This window comes from Pseudophryne corroboree, chromosome 4 (assembly GCF_028390025.1).
Source record: "Pseudophryne corroboree isolate aPseCor3 chromosome 4, aPseCor3.hap2, whole genome shotgun sequence".
NCBI lineage: Eukaryota > Metazoa > Chordata > Amphibia > Anura > Myobatrachidae > Pseudophryne > Pseudophryne corroboree.
This window is the reverse complement of record NC_086447.1, coordinates 371,042,690-371,061,791: the sequence shown is the minus strand read 5'-3', so window position 1 is coordinate 371,061,791 and position 19,102 is coordinate 371,042,690. Positions and strand designations below refer to the sequence as shown.

Sequence of the window (19,102 nt, the reverse complement as noted above, 5' to 3'; positions counted from 1 at the left end):
GATTCAAAATCCTTCCTTATTGTGTACGCTCGTCCGGGCACAGTATCCTAACTGAGGCTTGGAGGAGGGTCATAGGGGGAGGAGCCAGTGCACACCAGGTAGTTCTAAAGCTTTACTTTTGTGCCCAGACTCCTGCGGAGCCGCTATTCCCCATGGTCCTTACGGAGTCCCCAGCATCCACTACGGACTACGAGAAATAGAATTATCGGTAAGTAAATTCTTATTTTTTTATTCCATTTTTCTAGAAATGTTATATGACGCGTAGATTCCATGACCTTCCTCCCAATGTCATCCTTCCCTGGCGAATTACACATGTGTAACGTCCCTGGGTCATTTCTTGAGCTTGAAGAACAAGACTTGCTGAGGATTTCCCAGTTAAAACAACCAAACTTTCCATCCAAATTGCTGCCGAGGATATAAGACGGGATCCATCCTTATACCAACTAGAAAAGGAGAGTAATTGGGGGTGGACAAGAGAGGTTAGCTAAAGCGAGGTATAAACTCAGAGCCAGTAAATATTGTCAGATTACTGTAAAGTGATTGCGCAAATATGTTTAGCTTTACTTAAATACATTACCTGTCAGGACATAGAAAATTAAGGGTGTAGTATGGCTGACCGCCGGTCAGCTTACCGACGCCGGGATCCCGGCAGCATACAGACGCCGGGATCCCGGCGGGGAGGGGCGAGTGCAGCAAGCCCCTTGCGGGCTCGCTGCGCTCGCCACGCTGTGGGCTCAGTGGCGACCTACGGTCGCCACGGGTTCTATTCCCACTCTATGGGTGTCGTGGACACCCACGAGTGGAAATAGTCCCTGTTGGTCAGCATGCCGACCATCGGGATAGTGGGGGTCGGGATGCTGGAGGAGGTCATGTGACCGTCGGCCTCCCGGCCGTCGGTCACATGAATACCACCCGAAAATTAATTATCTGCCAGGGCATATGCTATAAGCCAATATTTAGACCGTTCTTTAATAGTTTTATATGAAGCTAATCAGACTGAAACTCAGCAATCACTAACGTCTATGAACAGTAACAGAATCTGTGTGCAGTTATATACTCAATAGTGAGCTAGAAGAAAGTGTTCAGGAAAAAGATTTTTGGACAGCAGTAGCCATCGTGCTGCAGGGGTAGATACTCCAAAAAGGAGAAGCTACCAGTCAAATGTATTGGGAACAATGGGCCTGATCAGGGACGGATTGGGATGGAAAACCAGCCCAGGAAATTTATGGAAGCAGTCCTAATGGGGGTGGGTCAGTTGAGGAGGTGGGGCCCGTTTAGAGGGCGGGATCCCTCCTCATAGGGTCTGATTCTGAGATGGATGCAGTTGCGGCCTTCCCTGCAGTTGCGGCCTTCCCTGCAGTTGCGTATGCGGCCTTAGGCTAATGCCGATACACTGCCCATTCCTGGTGTACATCTGTGCTTCCAAATACAGTATGCAAGCACTGAGACGCCCACTGTCTACAGATGCTGCAATCAGTCCTGCCCTGCATACACTACACATTGCTTACACTACACTGGATATCACTTACACTGCATATCACTTATGTTGCATATCACATACACTGCAGATCACTTACAGTACACTGTACATCCAGTGGCGTAACTAGAGATTTTTCTCCCCCAAGCAAAAACATTCTCTGGCGCCCCCCCACCCCCATAATTGCCACTAGTAAAGTGATGAATCTGTGCGCGCCCCCGTAAAAATGGGGCGTGACCTTGCTGACATGGGTGTGTCTTTGCTTAAAGGGGCGTGGCATTGCAGGAAAAGACTACCTTATACCCAAGTTTTGCAACCTGTACGCCCAGACCTTGGCCACCACAGGAAAAAAAAATTCCTGATTCATGCCCCTTACATTATTTGTCATTTTTCCTCCTTATAGTAATGCCCAGTATACATTATGCCACATACTGCAATGGCCCTTAGACATTATGCCACACACAATAATGGCCATGACATAATATGCCACACACCGTAATGCCCTCGACACATTATGCCACACACCATAATGCCTGTGACACATTATGCCATGCATCGCAATGCCCGTTATACATTATACTACACACTGCAATGCCCCTGATACATTATAGCACATACAATGTCTGTGACACATTATGACACACACCGCAATGTCCGTGATACATTATGCCACACACTGCAATGCCCGTTATACATTATGTCACACACTGCAATGCCCCTGAGACATTATACCACATACCACAATGCCCTTGATATAGTATACCACACACCGCAATGTCTGTGATACATTATGCCACACACTGCAATGCCCGTTATACATTATGTCACACACTGCAATGCCCCTGAGACATTATACCACATACCACAATGCCCTTGATATAGTATACCACACACCGCAATGTCTGTGATACATTATGCCACACACCGCAATGCCCATTTCACATTAAACCCTACAGTTTTCATGCTCAGGGTGTCATGCTCGTTGCCAGGGGTTTCATGCTCTAGGTGTTATGCTTGTTGCCAGAGGTATAATGTGCTGGGTTTCAAGCTTGTTGCCAGGGGGTAATATTCGTTGCCAGGGGTTTCATGCACTGGGTGTCATGCTCGTTGCTAGGGGATAATGCTTGTTGCCAGGGATTTCATGAGCTGGGTGTTGTGTTTTTTTACCAGGGGGTAATGCTTGTTGCTAGGACTGTGCTCCCAATGCCACATATGCCCCCAGTGCCACATATGCCCCCAGTGCCAGATAAAAATATGCCCCCATAGTGTCAGAAACACATATGCCCCCAGTGCCCATATGCCCCCCCAGTGACTGCTACACATATACCCCCAGTGCTAAATATGCCCCCCCAGTGGCAGTTACACATATACCCCCAGTGCCAAATATGCCCCCCAGTGCCAGTTACACACCCTCCCTGGGCTCCCCCGCTGCTGTGAGTTTTGGGAAGGAGCCGGAGGGCACAGCGCGCGCCTCTCCTGTGTGCCCCTCCTGGGTCTCCGGTGGCGGCATGTCTGTTAAATGAAGTGCCGGTTTGTGAGCCAATCAGAGCTCGCAGACCGCTGCCAGTCCAGCAACACGAGCTGACCCGGCAGGGGGGTCACTGGACCAGCCCAGCGGGGAGCCTCCTACTGTCCCAACGATCCAATCTATCCCTGTACTTGATTCTGATGCAGATATTTGCGCAAATGGTCAATATTTTTCAACTGTGCGTGCATCTAAGTCACTAAAAAGTGCATGCATCCTACAGTGTATATGAACAGAGGCGCAATAGCAATTTCAATAGCAGTAGCAGTTTTAGACATGTATTGGAAATGTGTTGGGCATTCCTGTGTGGTGACAGGAAAATGACCATTCAGGCGCACAAAGACGTACCATCTTATGGGCATGTTATTAAAGTGGCAAAACCATGTTGCAAAAGTGGTTGCAAACTCAGATTCTAATTTGCTCATATTGAAGGCCATACCCTGATGGAGAATCTGCACCTAGCATGGGGCAGGTGCAAGTTCAATGGTGTGTCGGTAGTGGCACCTAAAGATGCCTCATGTTGTTTTGTTGTGTCTAAAGACCCACAAAGTGTGAGTCTCAGTCCTTGCACATATAGATGCACACTTGTACACCAGGGAAGGGCAGAGAATTAACATAAAGGGCGATATTCAGTTGAATTGCGCCTCGCGATCTACCACCATTTTAGACAGGAGATCGCGGGCACAATTCAATTTTTTATTGGTCCATGCAGATCGCACCCATAAAGGTTGGTTTTAGCCGCATAAAACAGCTAAGCCCGACCAAAGTGCTGGATGCGATCATTAAAAGTGCTGTTTGGGTGCCCAAATGGGTCACTTTTCATGCATTTCAGCACATCACCACCGGGGGTGCGAGTTGAAATGCAGACGCCGGGAGCCGGGTGTAGTACGGCTGACCGGCGGTCAGCTTACCGACACCGGGATCCCGGCAGCATACCGACGCCGGGATCCCAGCGGGGAGGGGCGACCGCCGGTCACATGAATACCACCCCGGGAGCCATCTAGTGGCCAAACATTTGAATTCCGCCCAAAGTGTCAGATGAGACTACGGCAAAAGATGCAAGCCAGACCTCCCAACATAACCCATTCCAGGAGGGACAACATGATCTGTTGTTTGACTCCCCTCTTACTTCATGATTGCCTTCACCTGTGTTGAACTAGTTAATAAAGAAAGGTGTTTCACCACAGGTTATGGCAACCAGAAATTAAGAGAAACGGGGAAATATCTCCTCTGCACTGAGATCTCACAGTGTATAGCCACAATATCTGAGGGGTTCAGCTGTTCATATAGAATTTATCTGTCTGACATACATATTATCTCATTGTGTTTGCCCAGCAAAAACCTTTCCTGACTCCATATAATTTACACTTGTATTCTTATGTCAGAATATCACAAATATTACCTTATTCAAATAATGACAATGCCTTATAAAACAGATTTCTGCAGCAATGGACATTACCTATTTCAGCACAACAGTGCTACCTATTAAACATAATATGTTCTGGGGGGCGTGGCCTGGCACCGGAGGTGAGCAGTTGTAGCATCCATCAGCTCCTGCTTTTCATCTAATTAATATACCCTCCTGGCCTGTTTCAACCTTACCCTACGCCTGATTCATCCTCCCCACTCCTTCCTCTACCCCCTACTACTGCCCATTTCCATCGGAGACGCCGGGGAAGCTCCTGCGAGACAAGACCTACTCGCCAGTCTGAAGCCGCGGACTAAATTTCTATTGCTGGCCCGCCAGACCACCCGGACGCTCCGTGCGAGCTGAGGGCGGACCTATCCTGCTTACCGCTCAGTGCCTCGGCATCATATCCACCAGAGGAGGCCCTGGAGGATACACAGCTGAAGGCACTGCATCCGTAGCCCGGAGGATTGGGCTTCACTCTGCACCCCCCTGCAGCCCACAACAACCTGCGGCCATCTTACCGCACCACTGCTGACGGAGGCCCGGAGCTAGGGACGGAGAGGGAGACGGGAGCCGCACTGACCGGACGGCCGCTCCACAGTGCGGTGAGGAACTCTCCCCTACCTCCCGCCGGCCGGATCGCTGCCTCCCCCTGCGCCCAGACCCGTACGGCTACCCGTGCCGCGGACGCGGCTTGAGGCCCGCAGCTGCTGCTGACACCACGGCTCTGATTTCCCGGCCGCCCCCGCCGCAGATGTTATAAAGGCACGGAAGCCAGGGCTGGCATATAGGTTGCTGCAGACCCTTCTCTCACCCCACAGGTGGCTGGAATTGTATGCTGCAGCACCCATACCCTGCTCACACCCCATGACTGGTTTCCACTCAAGGTAGCTGGTCGTCTGTGTGTGTACCCCCCTTGCCAGCATTTACCCTCCTCATTGCCCTTTACTGCCAGCTGGCCAGATATAGGAAGCTCTCCCTACACCACCAGTGGCCTCACTGTGTATTGTTCTGTGCTAATCTACAGGCACCTTACTCTGCTCCTGCCTGCACAGTACGCATTGGATCTGATCTTTTCCTTTTGCCTGTTCATTGTGCTCCCTGTGCTGGATTTTTCTGTTAGTATAGTCACCTTGCCGCTTGACTTTTACACCGCTTGTCTCTTTTTGTTTATAATTCCTCGGGGCCCGAGAGCAGCACCCTATGACCCCCCACTATATGGAGGCCTGTTCTCCCTCCGGCCGCACACCCTGCTGTTAGCCGTGATGTGAAGACCTCCATCTCTGATGCTTCATATGTGAGACCCGACACATCTTCAACCTCTCTTAATCTCTACACACTCCAGTTGTTGTCGACGCTACTGCATGGAAAAGTTCCTTATACCCACATGACTCTGATCGCTCAGCCTCCCGCTCCACTTCTCAGCGCACACGTAGGTCCAGACCACCTGTTAAGCAGCCGAAAACGAAGCATAATGATCTGGTGGCGATCCTTGGTCCTCTTCTGGTCGAAAAATTGGCTTGCATTAAGGAAGCTATTGAGTCCACCCTTACCCAACTCAGCCACCACTCTACTCATTTAGATGAAGCGGAGCAGCGAATTTCATCCCTGGAAGATGACCTGACGACGGCTCAACAAACCATACAGGCCAAACAATTGGAGATCTCTGACCTTTCAGAGAAGATCGATGACCTTGAAAATCGCAGCTGCGTAACAATCGGAGGGTCATTGGCATTCCGGAATCGGTTAAAAGGCTGCGAACTTATGGATCTCCTCTTCTCCGGCATTCCAGAGCAATTGGCTATGGATCTCAAAGGAGTCCCACTTGTCATCGAAAGAGCACATAGAATCGGCCCTGAACGGAAAAATTCTTCTAGACGCCCCCGTCCTGTCATAATGAGGATCCTGAACTATGCAGATAAGACGAAACTTCTTGAACACTACCGCAAAATGGCTAGTCTGTCCTACAATGGTGATCGACTCCTCATCTTTCAGGACTTCTCTACCCTCGTAGCCACCAAACGTAGAGAGTTTGCTCCCATCTGCAAGCACATATTTGATACTAAGATCAAGTTCTCCTTGCTCTATCCGGCCCGCCTCAGGGTGTTCGAGAATGGCAAACCACTGTTTTTTGACGACCCTGAGGAGGCAAAGCTTCATTTTTCTCATCCGGATACTTGAAAGCTGACTGTCTCTCTTGGCTTGTAGTTCATTTTTCTTCCGACTCCATATTCGGGTCTCACGTGCGGAGTGTTCTATATACAATAGATGTATACTCCTAGTTCACTCCCTAAGTATTTACTATTTTCACTGTTCCTGTTATTGTTTTTTTGTTTGTTAAGTTATATCTGCCTGAGCCGAGACCCCCCTCCCCTCCTGGGATATTCTCCCCCCGCTTGCTGGGACGGGGTGAGGCCCTACTTCACCTTATTCATGTTTACCTTACACTTCCCAATTGTGGGCGTAGGCTAATATGGCCTCGGTTTCCTCCCCATACCCTCATGTAGATGGAGACTCACGTGCTCATTTATTACGTTTAGTCTCTTGGAATGTAGAAGGTCTTAATCACCCTGTTAAAAGAAAGAAGGTGGTATCCCACTTGAAACGTATGTCCCCTCATGTTATATTTCTTCAGGAAACACATTGGCTAGATGACCCTAGAAATTCCCTATGTGCCCCTTTGTATAGGAGAATGTATTTCAACCCCATATCACTCTAAGTGGCGAGGAGTGGCTATCCTTTTCCACACTAACCTACAATACTCAATCCGTAAAAAGTTTCTTGATCCCGAAGGGCGATTCATGTTACTTGATATATTCATTGATGGCACTGTTTATACTCTTATTAATGTATATGCGCCTAATGTCTCGTCTGAACCTTTTTTTGCAGCTCTTTTGACAACTCTCCTTACCCGGGGTGGCCACAATCTGATTGTGGGCGGAGACTTTAACCTGGTGGTCGACCCATCCATGGACAGATCTCGAGTAAGTACTCATACTGCTACTTCTCTATGTCACTTGCTGTCTTCTTTTTGCTCACAACTTGACTTGCTTGACCCATGGCGTATTTTTCATCCTACTCAGAAGGATTTCTCTTTCTACTCTCACCCCCATTCATCTCACTCTCGCATTGATTACATTTTCACTTCCACACGCATCTTTCCCAAAGTTACCCATTCAGCAATTGCTGACATCATCATTTATGACCATGCTCCTGTCTCACTACACATCCGTTTAACCTTACCTCATCGTATTTCCCCATGCTGGCGCTTCCCTGCATATCTACGCCAGTCCACTGATTTCCGTCTTCATCTCAAACAATCTTGGCTACACCCTAGATAATGAAGACCAGGGTGCCGCTAAGGCAATTCTAAGAAGGCACATAATGTCTAAGAGGAAAAAATTCTCACAACTGCAGACATTGAGTGCAACACTTACCTCCTCTTATCGGAGATATAAACAACGAGATACCCCTGCTCATAAGGAAGCTTACCTCTCTGCAAAACTCTTGTATGACACTTTCCTCACTGAACGTGCTCAATTATCTTATGACTACCAGCGGAATAAGTTTCATAGATGGGGCAATAAATCAGGTAAACTGTTGGCTAACTTGATCAGGGGACCTAAATCCCACACGTGGGTCAATACCATCAATATCTCAGGAAAATTAGTCTCAGACCCCGACTCCATCTGTACTAAATTCATGCGCTTTTACCGCTCCCTCTATACTAAAGGCCCTGATGATGCTGAAGCCAGCCGTTCTTTTCTTGAAATAGCTGATCTCACTGTCCTCTCTCAGGAGGAGAGGGACATCTTGGAAAGCCCGATCACTACCGAAGAAGTCATTGACACTATCAAAAGCCTGCCGAATAATAAAAGCCCAGGCCCCGATGGCTTTGGTGCAGAGTTTTATAAAATACTTCAGGAAGACTTGGTTCCCACTCTCACGTCACTCTACAATCATTCTTACTTCCAAACAAACCCCAATTAGGTTCAATGAAGCTAAAATAATTGTTATAACGAAACCTGGTAAGGATCCTTCCCTTACTAGTTCCTATCGGCCAATATCTCTCCTTAATCAGGACTTCAAGGTTTTGACTAAGTTGATGGCTAACCGCCTGCAACTATGTCTTTCTCGCATTATATCGCCTGCACAACTGGGCTATATCAAACATAGACAGTCAGTTCGAGGAATTAGGGCTGCTTTGGCCGCCATCACTCACTCTTGCTCCCATAATCTTGTTCAGAACATTTTGATTAATCTCGAAGCGGAAAAGGCCTTTGATAAAGTTGTCTGGCCTCATCTTGATAGGGTCCTACGCCATCAACACTTTGGAGCCATGTTTTGTGGCCTTGTTAACTCCCTTTACACTGCCCCTACTGCGCAGGTGCTGGTTAATAATATCTCTTCAGCTCCCTTCACCTTGGAAAGGGGGACTAGGCAGGGCTGTCCTCTTTCCCCTCTTCTATTCAACCTAGCTTTGGAACCCTTCATACGCTATATTCTTAACTTGTCTATCTTTCGAGGTATTAAAATCGGTACTCAGATACTGAAAATCGGAATCCGGTCTGAAGATCGACAGTGTCTAGGTCGACAATGTTTAGGTCGACCACTATAGGTCAACAGTCACTAGGTCGACATGGATGGAAGGTCGACAGGGTTTCTAGGTCGACATGTGCTAGGTCGACAGGTCTAAAGGTCGACATGAGTTTTTCACATTTTTATTTATTTTTTCATACTTAACGATCCACGTGGACTACGATTGGAACGGTAAAGTGTGCCGAGCGAAGCGAAGGCACCATGCCCGAAGCATGGCGAGCGAAGCGAGCCATGCGAGGGGACGCAGTGCACTAATTTGGGATCCCGGTCACTTTCCGAAGAAAACGACACAAAAAAAAAAAATCCTCATGTCGACCTTTAGACCTGTCGACCTAGCACATGTCGACCTTCCATCCATGTCGACCTAGTGACTGTCGACCTATAGTGGTCGACCTAAACATTGTCGACCTAGACACTGTCGATAAAACGAACCACACCCCTGAAAATCATAGCATTTGCGGATGACATTCTTCTTCTCACTTCCAATCCTAAACAATCTGTTCCAGCATTGCAAAAAGCCATCGCATGCTTCATCTCCTTTGCGGGTTTCTCCATTAATTATGACAAATCAGAGGCCCTAGCCTTATTCCGTCAAGCCACTATGGGATGGGGCACTTCCTTCCCATTCCGTTGGACTCTCACTCATCTTACTTACCTTGGTGTTCTACTACCATCAGATCCTGCTCTCCTTTACTCCTATAACGTTCGTCCTATTCTCACTAAAATCCAAACTGAACTTGGCCTTTGGCAGGACTTCCTTCTTAATCTTCTAGGTCGCTGTAACCTTGTTAAGATGGCCAGCTTCCTGAAATTGCTCTATGTCCTTCAGATGGTCCCTGTCCTGCTCACAAAATCTGATTATCCCTCCTTAACTCATACATTTCTAAATTCATATGGTCCAATAAGAGGCCTCGGATAAGTCTCCTCAAACTGTCTCAGACGGTTCAGAACGGGGTCTAAATTTGCCTGACATAGAGCAATACAATAGATCCTGTCTTCTTCGCTTTGCCATGGACTGGATTAGAGAAATTAACGTCTTCACTGACTCTTTATTGGACTCCCAACTATGTACTCCTCTGTCCCTCAGCTACCTCCTACATGCCAATAACACTACTCTGAAACTACCACATCTCGACAATGTGCTTCTGACAACTACTGTTCAAGCTTGGAGAAGATCTAGGAAATCGTTGAATTTACACTATTTTCATTCAATGTTTCTTCCTCTTACGGGTAATTTAATTTCCAAAATGGTCAGGCCTCCTTTCACTGCATGGCGCACCGTGGGGATCACACATATTCGCAATCTTCTTAACTCCCGGAATAAACTATTTACTTTTGCTGAAGCCGTGGCTAAATACAACATCAATCCCCTTCATGGTTTTTATTATTTTCAAGCCTCCCATTATCTCCATTCAGTTCTGTCGAAGTTACATAAACCGGACTTTCTTAATTCTTTAGACACTCTCTTACATTCTCTATCTCATCTATTTACGCCCGTATACTCACAGAAATTATACCCGCTTCTGATCTTGTCCAATTACAAAAATGGTCCTCTCAGATACCTTCCATGACCCCTGATACAGTGATGGACACTTTCACCAAATCTCTGAAGCTTATTCCAGCAAGTATCTATCAAGAAATGTCATACAGGATTTTGCACAGGGCTTATATATCTCCGAAACGGAGTAATTTGATGGACCTCTCCGACTCGGCGGCATGCATTAAGTGCTCTGCACCTGTAGCTGATATAATGCACTGCTTTTGGCACTGCCCCAACATACAAACATTTTGGGGTGAATTACAGGCATATAGCTCTTCTGAATTGGGTATAACTTTCCAATGTACGGCCTCTTGGGCCCTCTTGGACATCTCCTTGATCAGCCACACATCCCTTCTCAAGATAAAAAACTAGTGATGGTCCTCTCGGCCGTGGGACGAAAGGCCATACTTCAACAATGGATACATGACACCCCTCCCACCTTACCCATGGCAACCTCAAGGCTCTTGTTTCTGTTTACAATGGACTGGCTGGAGACGTCTCTTAATAAGGAAATTATGACCCCTGTGTTATTTCAATGCTGCGGGAAAGTTATCCACTTCTACAAAATCAGCTATCCAACAATGCTTTCATTGCACTACATGGTACTGTCAGCAACTTTTAGATCATAGACCTCCTGTCTCCTTCCCATAAATCTCCACTGCCCTTTACCTCCTCCTCTCTTTATTCCTCTCTTTTCCTTTTACTCTACTACATTCCCACCTTGCTTCTTCTTCGATCTCCATCTTCCATATTTCCTCTGGTCTTGATGGTTTCTCCATGGATGGGTCGACGGTCTCTTGGTCTCGGCAGGTACTATTTTTATTTTTATTTTTTATTGTATGTTCTTAGTTTTGTTTTTTGTTTTTTCTTAATTACTATTTTTTCGGTTTATTTATTGTCTAGGTTGTGCGTCCCCCACGTAGGTGGACGCCTTTATATGTATATGTGTTATTGTTGTCTCGGACCTATGACCACCCTCGTGAAGTTTTCTTTTTTCTTCGATACTCTTTTTTTTTTTTTTTATTGTACGCTACGTAGGTCTACTGTTCTGATTTTTCTTTTTTGTTCTATATTGGAAAACGGAAAATTGTTGGTTATACTGCGGCACCCTGCCGTTACTGTATTATATATATTTTACAGTGTGCTTATTGTCTCTTCTTTTAGACGGCTTTGTCCTCTCTGTCTTTTTGTGATATGTTACTGTTTGTTCAAAACCTCAATAAAATATATTTTGGGGGGAAAAAAACATATGTTCTTAAACTTGCACATACATAAACATAAATATACTTTGCACTACATTAACTACATATCCAGTTACCTTTAAGCGCATTGCACCAACTATTCCTCTTGATAGCACCACAGCATGGGGAGAATAACTTTTCCGTGCAGTGGTGGCCATCTTAGCTGTGTTCCTTGCCAACCAAACTTGGATTCTGTTTTCTCTAACTTTAGTCAGCAATTTATATTTGGGCTGTAGAAAACATGCTGCTTGTGGAAAAAGGTGTCAATAATAAGTTTCATCTCACTGTTTGCCCCTCCACTTTAGAATGTAAGCTCCCACAAGCAGGGCCCTCTCACCTCATGTGGTTTTCCTTCCCTTAATTATACTGTAGCCATACTCCCTACAGCGGCACCTAACCCTTGTCTTCTGCCATCCTGCTGCTTATTTCAGTGTTATGGCAACTGATGCAGCAATATTTATATACCATGTACTTGTCCTGCACTGACTTGTACTGTAAGTTACTATTTTCATGTTTTGCTCATTTGTTTATGTACTTTGTTAGGCGCTGCAGAACCCTTGTGGCTCCATATAAATAAAGGATAATAATAATAATAATAATAATAATTAATAATCTCTGCACAAAGGAGGAACAATTATTATTTATAACCTGGAATGGGAGCAGGTAATGAATGTCGATGAGGGATGTAGATCTTACCCAAGGCGAAAGAATCAAATTGGAAAACATTTTGAGGCAAGTGAAGAGATGTTGGTATAGTGTTGTTGATAGCCTTGTATGTTAGTAGAAGTATTTAATATAGGACTAGGAGGGGATATTCAATTACCTGCACTCACTGCTCGGGTGTTAAAGTATCGCCGGGGGGGCTATTAAATTAGCCCCGATAAGCCTGCGCGGGCCATGGCTTTTCAGGGATTTGTTTCACCTGCCTCAAAATCCCGTAAACAGCCCTGTTTTCACCTGAAAATGGGGCTGTTTCAACCGAAAACACACAGGTTTCGCTGAACCTGCGTGTTTTCAGGTGAAAAGGATGTTTAATTTGGGTGAAAAAACATTGATGAAACATCGGGAAATATCACCAGAAGCTTCATTGACGGTAATTGAATATCCCCCTAGAGCTGTAAAATACAAGCAATGTAAGGGCTGACAGAGTAGAGCAGCAGCAGAAGAACTTTAGAGAGGAAAATTAGTCTAACCACTGCATTTAAAATAGACTGAGGTTGAAATCTGGTTCAAATATTTTCCTTTTCATAGTAGAAGCAAATCAATGCATACTTGCAAATCCCCCCACCCCCCCGAAGAGTGGGCAAGTCTCTAACAAACCCCCAGCGGCGTAGGTCAAAGTGGACGGTCTGGGGGTCAGATGACGCAACCATGCCTTGCAATGCCAATATTATCGGCCCCCAAACCCGCCCCTAAATATCATCCTCCACCTCGCCACGCCCCTGTTGCTCCGACCTGGCTGGGGAGGGGGCAGCCAGATTGTCGGTAAGTATGAATCGATATATGCTTTAATATTAAAAAAGATCCAAGTAGAGATTATCTAATTGAAAATTAAAGTCTTCCTTAAGTTCAATTATTTAGATTGTGACATCCAGGGGATGGATGCATTTTTTTTCCTGAGGGCAAACACATGGCACACTTACCAGAGGCTTTAGCCATCTACTTTTGTAGACCCAAGATTTTTGTTAGTTTTTGTTAGTGCTCGTTGATGAAATTGTTTAATTTTGGACTGTTATTTTGTACTTAAAGTATTGTAACAATGGTAAACTGACAAAGCTTGATTTCTGTAATGCTCATCGATCAACTTTTTACTGTTCTAGCTTATTCTTGCTGGTACTGTGTAATAGTTTTGAACCTTATATAAGCAAATTATTTGTGGTTTGGTCACCAAGAATTTGGGTTACAGCAGCATGTACTGTATACCTTTTTTTTATATTATTTTATACGTTTTCTTAACCACTTCATTACTATTCTTACTATTCTTTTAAACAAAACGTAATTATACTCATTTTTCCTTCTTATGTAATTTCAGGAGGGCAATGACTTTTACTGAATACAAAACATCTGCTCCTATTTTAAAGGATATGTTACAATGAGTTGTATTCATGTAATCCTTACCTGACTCTCTGGCGCGGCCTGAATGCTACATGGGTACAGTTGAAGGTGACATACTGACCCTTAGAAGCATAACGCGTCCTCACTTTGACTTTGTGTAATGTGGGTCCTCGCTCAGGAACCTCTTAATTGAAAGGAATAGAAGAATTAGTGTTGAGAATGTGACACAAAAACCAACACCATACAGTGTGTTTGTGCCATTTACGACTGTGCAAGTGACACTACATGCTACCACATCTCTAGAAAATTGCCTCACCCTTACAGCCATTACACTTGTGGTCGCAAGAACTTTGTAAACCACAGTTTTCCTTCACTGTTAGTGACCCACAGTTGGACTTCGAAGCTGCACAGCCTGGAATGCAATAATTGCAGCAATATTTAGGTTAAAAGGAAAAGATACTTATGATTAGATATATTTTCCCATTCATCCACTTGGGGACACTGGAGACTGTAGACACTGGGTGGGGGTATAGACGGGTGGCACAAGCGGCTCTTGCCATGGGCAAGCAGGCTTTTTGCCTGGGGCGCCGCTGTCCTGAGGGTGCCGCCACCGCTGCCATGGCAAGAGCCGCTAATGGTGCAGTACTGTGCGCCTGGTGTCATTGCGTACCGCACAGCATTGTCGGAGTAGCAGCAGATGCTAGAGGTCATAATTGACCTCTAGTGTCTGTGTAGTGTGCGGCGCTATGGGAGAGACATCATGACGTCTCTCCCATAGATCTGAGGAGCGGTGAACGGAGACGGAGGACAGCAGCAGCGGTTAGGGAAGCAGGAGCGCGGCTGGTGAGTATTTTTTGTTTTGTAAGCGCTGCTACTAAGGGCACATTTACAGGGGTGCACAGCTACAGGGGGCACAGCTACTGGGGGCACAACTGTGGCCACGCCCCTTCCCTATGACTTTTCAAGCCACGTCCCTATATTTGTACGCGTGCCTACGGTGCCCACTATCCCTGTTTTGTCTAATGGGGGGGAGGGGGCGCCAATGGAAACTTACGCCCTGGGCGCCAAAAGGTCTAGAACCAGCCCTGACTGGTGGCTATTGGGAAGAGGCACTTTAAAAAGTCTAACAGTGTGCTGGTTCCTCCCCCTCTATCGCCCATTAGCCCTTAGTTTTTAGAAATGTGCCGAGAGAGCCAGTAACACTGGTCTGAGCTCCAGCCAATTATTGTTTAATTTTAATTTATTTTATTCTTAGTTAACTTTTAATTTAAAGAGACTGCCTCATGCTGAGATCCTTCGCCACTTAGCAGAAAAGTGAGGTCTGGGTCTAGGGTGACCTGATTCTGTCAGGGAAAGACTGTAGGCTTATACAGAAATGCTCCTGCAGTCTTCACTGCCTAATCTGTGCTCCTGAGGTCTGAAGGAGTGAGCATAGCGCGGTTCCCGCTGTCTGCATCACCCTCCTCCCTCTCTTCAAATCTTCCCAGTGCTGTTACACAGCTGCAGCAAGGGCTTTGGCTGCCAAAAGCCACAGGTAATTATACAAAAAAAAAAAAAAGAGTGGGAAAGACACTGGCTGCAGCTGAGAGGAAAATGCCCACAGGCTGAGCAGCAGTGTTTTACTGAGGATCCGGGCCACACTGTTAACAGCGTTAGTTAGGTGCATGCGCCATTTTGAAGCAGTCACTGAGGAGTCTGCCTGACCTCATCCACCTGCACATCCCTGGGATTTTTCCTCAGGGGGCTGTGCAGAAGGGGTTAACTGGTTTAGTAGGTCCTGAGGGAAGGCTTATAGTGTGCTTTCTCCCTCTATCCAACCTACCTTTTTTTTATGTTACCTGTTTTCCAGGTACATCTGTGTGTGTTTATACTTGTGCAACTAGTTCTCTGTGTCAGAGCCGCAATGACAAGCAAGGGTGCAGGACCTATAACATCACAGAAACTCTATGTTTGCACCAAGTGCAACAAAAAATTACCACAGGCATCCACTGAGGGGGCTACCTTATGTAATGCATGTGCGCCCAAAGCAGCAGTCCAAGGAACATCTAGTGATGCAGGTACTACTCTCCAGTGGGTTTCTAACTTAGGTGGAGTCATGGTGGATCTTACTTCCGAGCTAGCGGCCTCCCGCAGAGACTGGCAATCTGCTAGATTGGAGAGTCCTTCTCTGGGGTCTGTTTCCTCTCCTTTTTCCACAAAACCAGCCTGGGCAGCAGGGGAAGCCAAGTCTATGGAAGGACTGGTGAGCTTATGGATTCTTCTGCCATGCATACGTCAACAGCTTCTGGTCATCCTTCTAAGAAAAGGGCTATTCCGGCGATTCTTCGGATTAGGTACTCCTAGCACTGGAGAAAGAAGAAGAGGAACTCGAACAGATGTCGGAGTCTGAAGATGCCACTCCACAAGATGGTGTTCACGGAGTAGAAGCACTCATTCTGGTATTAAATATCACAGATACCGTGGCGCCAAAATCCCCGGACACTTCTCTGTTTGGTAAGCAACAAAAGTCATCAGTAACTTTTCCTTTCTCTTAGAAACTAAATTAGTAGTTTCTGGACACATCTCTAAAAGACCCACTGGAATGTAAGTTAGAGACTACTCTAAAGTCTATTCATATGGCCGCAGGAGCTTTGCTTTTGGTAGTCCTAACGGAACACATTAATGAGATAAGTAGTTTACCTAGGGTATGCCTCTAGGGATATTGGACAAGTAAGTTTCATAATTTCATCCTCCGCTATCGTGGCCCAGCAAGCTCTGTGGCTGCATTCCTGGCAGGTGACCGAAGAGTCCAAATAATCTGTTCAGACTATACTTTACAGGAGAGATTCTTTTTCTGTCCAAACTGGACAAGAGGATCGCTCAGCCCACTGGAGGTAAGTCTTCCTTTCTCCCAACAGCTGCTCTGCAGACCAAGAGGATCTATACTTGCCCTTCATTCTGCTCCTTTCATGCCCTGCAGTCCTTTTGGGGTAGATCCAGAGGCTTCGCCTCCCAGGTTAGAGGTGGTAGACCTGTGGTCTCCCTTGGTGGGGGGCGCATCTCCGGAATTTTTAGGAGGCCTGTTTCCACATACCCAAGGATGTGTGGGTTCGCAATCTAGTGTCCAGGGGTTACAAAATAGATTTTGAAGTTTTGCTACCGGTTCGGTTCTTCACAACTGGTCTACCAGCGACAGAAGACAAACAGCACTTCAGGGGGCAAATCAGTCCTTACTGAAAGTAGCAGTGGTAATGCCGGTCCCGACACATCAGTTGGGAAAAGGTTACTACTCCAATCTGTTTGTAGTCGTGAAACCAGATGGATCAGTAAGACCCATCTTGAATCTAAAGTATCTAAATCAGTACCTGACCTACTACCAATTCAAGATGGAATCAATAAATTTGGTGATTGCAGGCCTAGAGCCCACAGAGTTTTTAATATCTCTGAACATAAAGGAAGCGTACTTCCACATCCCGATTTGGGAACCACATCAGGCATTTCTTAGATTTGCTGTACAATAGGATCACTTCCAATTACAAGCACTACCATTTGGTCTATGCTCAGCTCCCAGTGTTCACCAAGGTCATGTCCATTATGGTTGCACATCTCAGGTCTTTGGGGTAACGATAATACTGTACCTGGATGACATTCTCATCAAGGCTCCGTAGGATGATCTACTTCTAGAACAGGCTTTACTCACATACAAAATCCAAGTACAACATGGTTGGATAGTCAACTTCACAAAATCCAGCCTCATCCCGGCCCAGCGTCTACAGTTTCTGGGAATGATCCGGGATACAAGAGCACAGAGAGTTTACCTTCCGGACGACAAAGCTCAAAGCATTTGGCTGTTGGTTCAGAGGGTCCTCAGGCTGAAGACAGTGTTGACAATCTATGCATTTGTCTCCTAGGAAAGATGGTAGCAGCCCTGGAGACACTCCAATTTGGTCATTTCCATTCTCATCCTTTCCAACTGGATCTCCTGAATCAATGGTCAGGATCTCATCTGCAGCTCCACAGGATGGTGCATTTATCTTCACGGACCACGGTGTCACTCCTCTGGTGGCTTCAGTTGAGTAATCTCACAACAGGAAGGAGGTTCATAGTGTGGGATTGGATCATCCTAACGACAGATGCAAGCCTCAGGGGTTTGGGTGCGGTAGTACTAAGTGATCAATTCCAGGGTCATTGGTCAAACCAGGAAAGAGTACTGCCAATAAATTTGTGGAACGGAGGACGATTTACAATGCTCTGATGGAAGCTGCCCAGTTACTCCATTTGAAGGTGGTGCACATACAGTCTGACAACACGACAGCTGTCGCTTATGTCAGCCTTCTGGGAGGAATGCGCAGTGGCATGGTCATGCTAGACGTTGCTTGGGTTGGAGGTGGGCCGAAGCACACAAAGTCATTCTATTGGCCATACTGATTCCATGGGTGGACAACTGGGAAGCAGATTATCTAAGTCGCCAGGAACTTCATCTGGGAGAATGGGCTCTTCAGCCAGACATCTTCCAAGCACTGGTACGGAGATGGGGGTGTCCACAAGTAGACCTCATGGCTTCACGAATAAATCACCAACTTTCTCAGTATGTGTCCAGGATCCGGGATCCGGCAGCAGAAGTGGTGGATGCTCTTACGGTCCCCTGGCCATACGACCTGGTTTATCTGTTTCCTCCATTTCCTCTCTTATCTCACGTTCTCAAGCAAATCAAGAGAGAGTCGGCCAGGGTCAGCCTAGTGGTGCCGGATTGGCTTTGGCAGGCCTGGTTCTTGGATCTACGCATGCTTCTCGCAGATGATCCATGGCCGCTGACTCTGCACCCAGACCTCTTATAGCAAAGGCCAGTCATACACCCCATTTTAACGCGGCTTCTTGAGGCCGCCGTTCTGAGACGTAAAGGCATTCCAGAGTCTGTTATTCCCACCATGCTGCATGCTCACAAACCTGTCACGGCTGCTCACTACTATTGCATTTGGCGTTCCTGTGTGTCGTGGTATAAAGGCAGAGGTTTTTCTCCAGGCAGAGCTCCGTTTGTGATCTCTCAAGGTACAAGTATCTGCCTTATCTATTTTATTTCAGTGCAGATTGGCGCTCCTACCTAAGGTACAGACCCTTCCTCCAACTTAAATTTGGTTCTTGCCTTTCTTCAGTCCTTTTCTTTGAACCAAAGAGGTGGACCTTAAGTTCCTGTACTGGAAGACGGTCCTCCTGTTTCATGAGGATTGGGCAGAGCGATAAACGCATGCGACTTTCTTGCCTAAGGATTTGCCTG

The 19,102-nt window shown here is 46.4% G+C and overlaps 1 protein-coding gene across 1 annotated transcript in view; it reads right to left on the bottom strand.

Moving 5' to 3' along the window:
• Positions 1–250: 250 nt before the first annotated feature.
• The window catches only part of LOC134910916 (matrix metalloproteinase-23-like), a 99,636-nt gene continuing 80,784 nt past the window's right edge, over positions 251–19,102 (bottom strand). Inside the window, exons 7-9 of the mRNA XM_063919303.1 lie at positions 14,165–14,260; positions 13,912–14,032; positions 251–443 (exon numbers count right to left, since the gene is read on the bottom strand). Of these exons, the coding sequence (XP_063775373.1) occupies positions 251–443; positions 13,912–14,032; positions 14,165–14,260 (410 nt within the window). The remainder of the gene's footprint in view (positions 444–13,911; positions 14,033–14,164; positions 14,261–19,102) is intronic.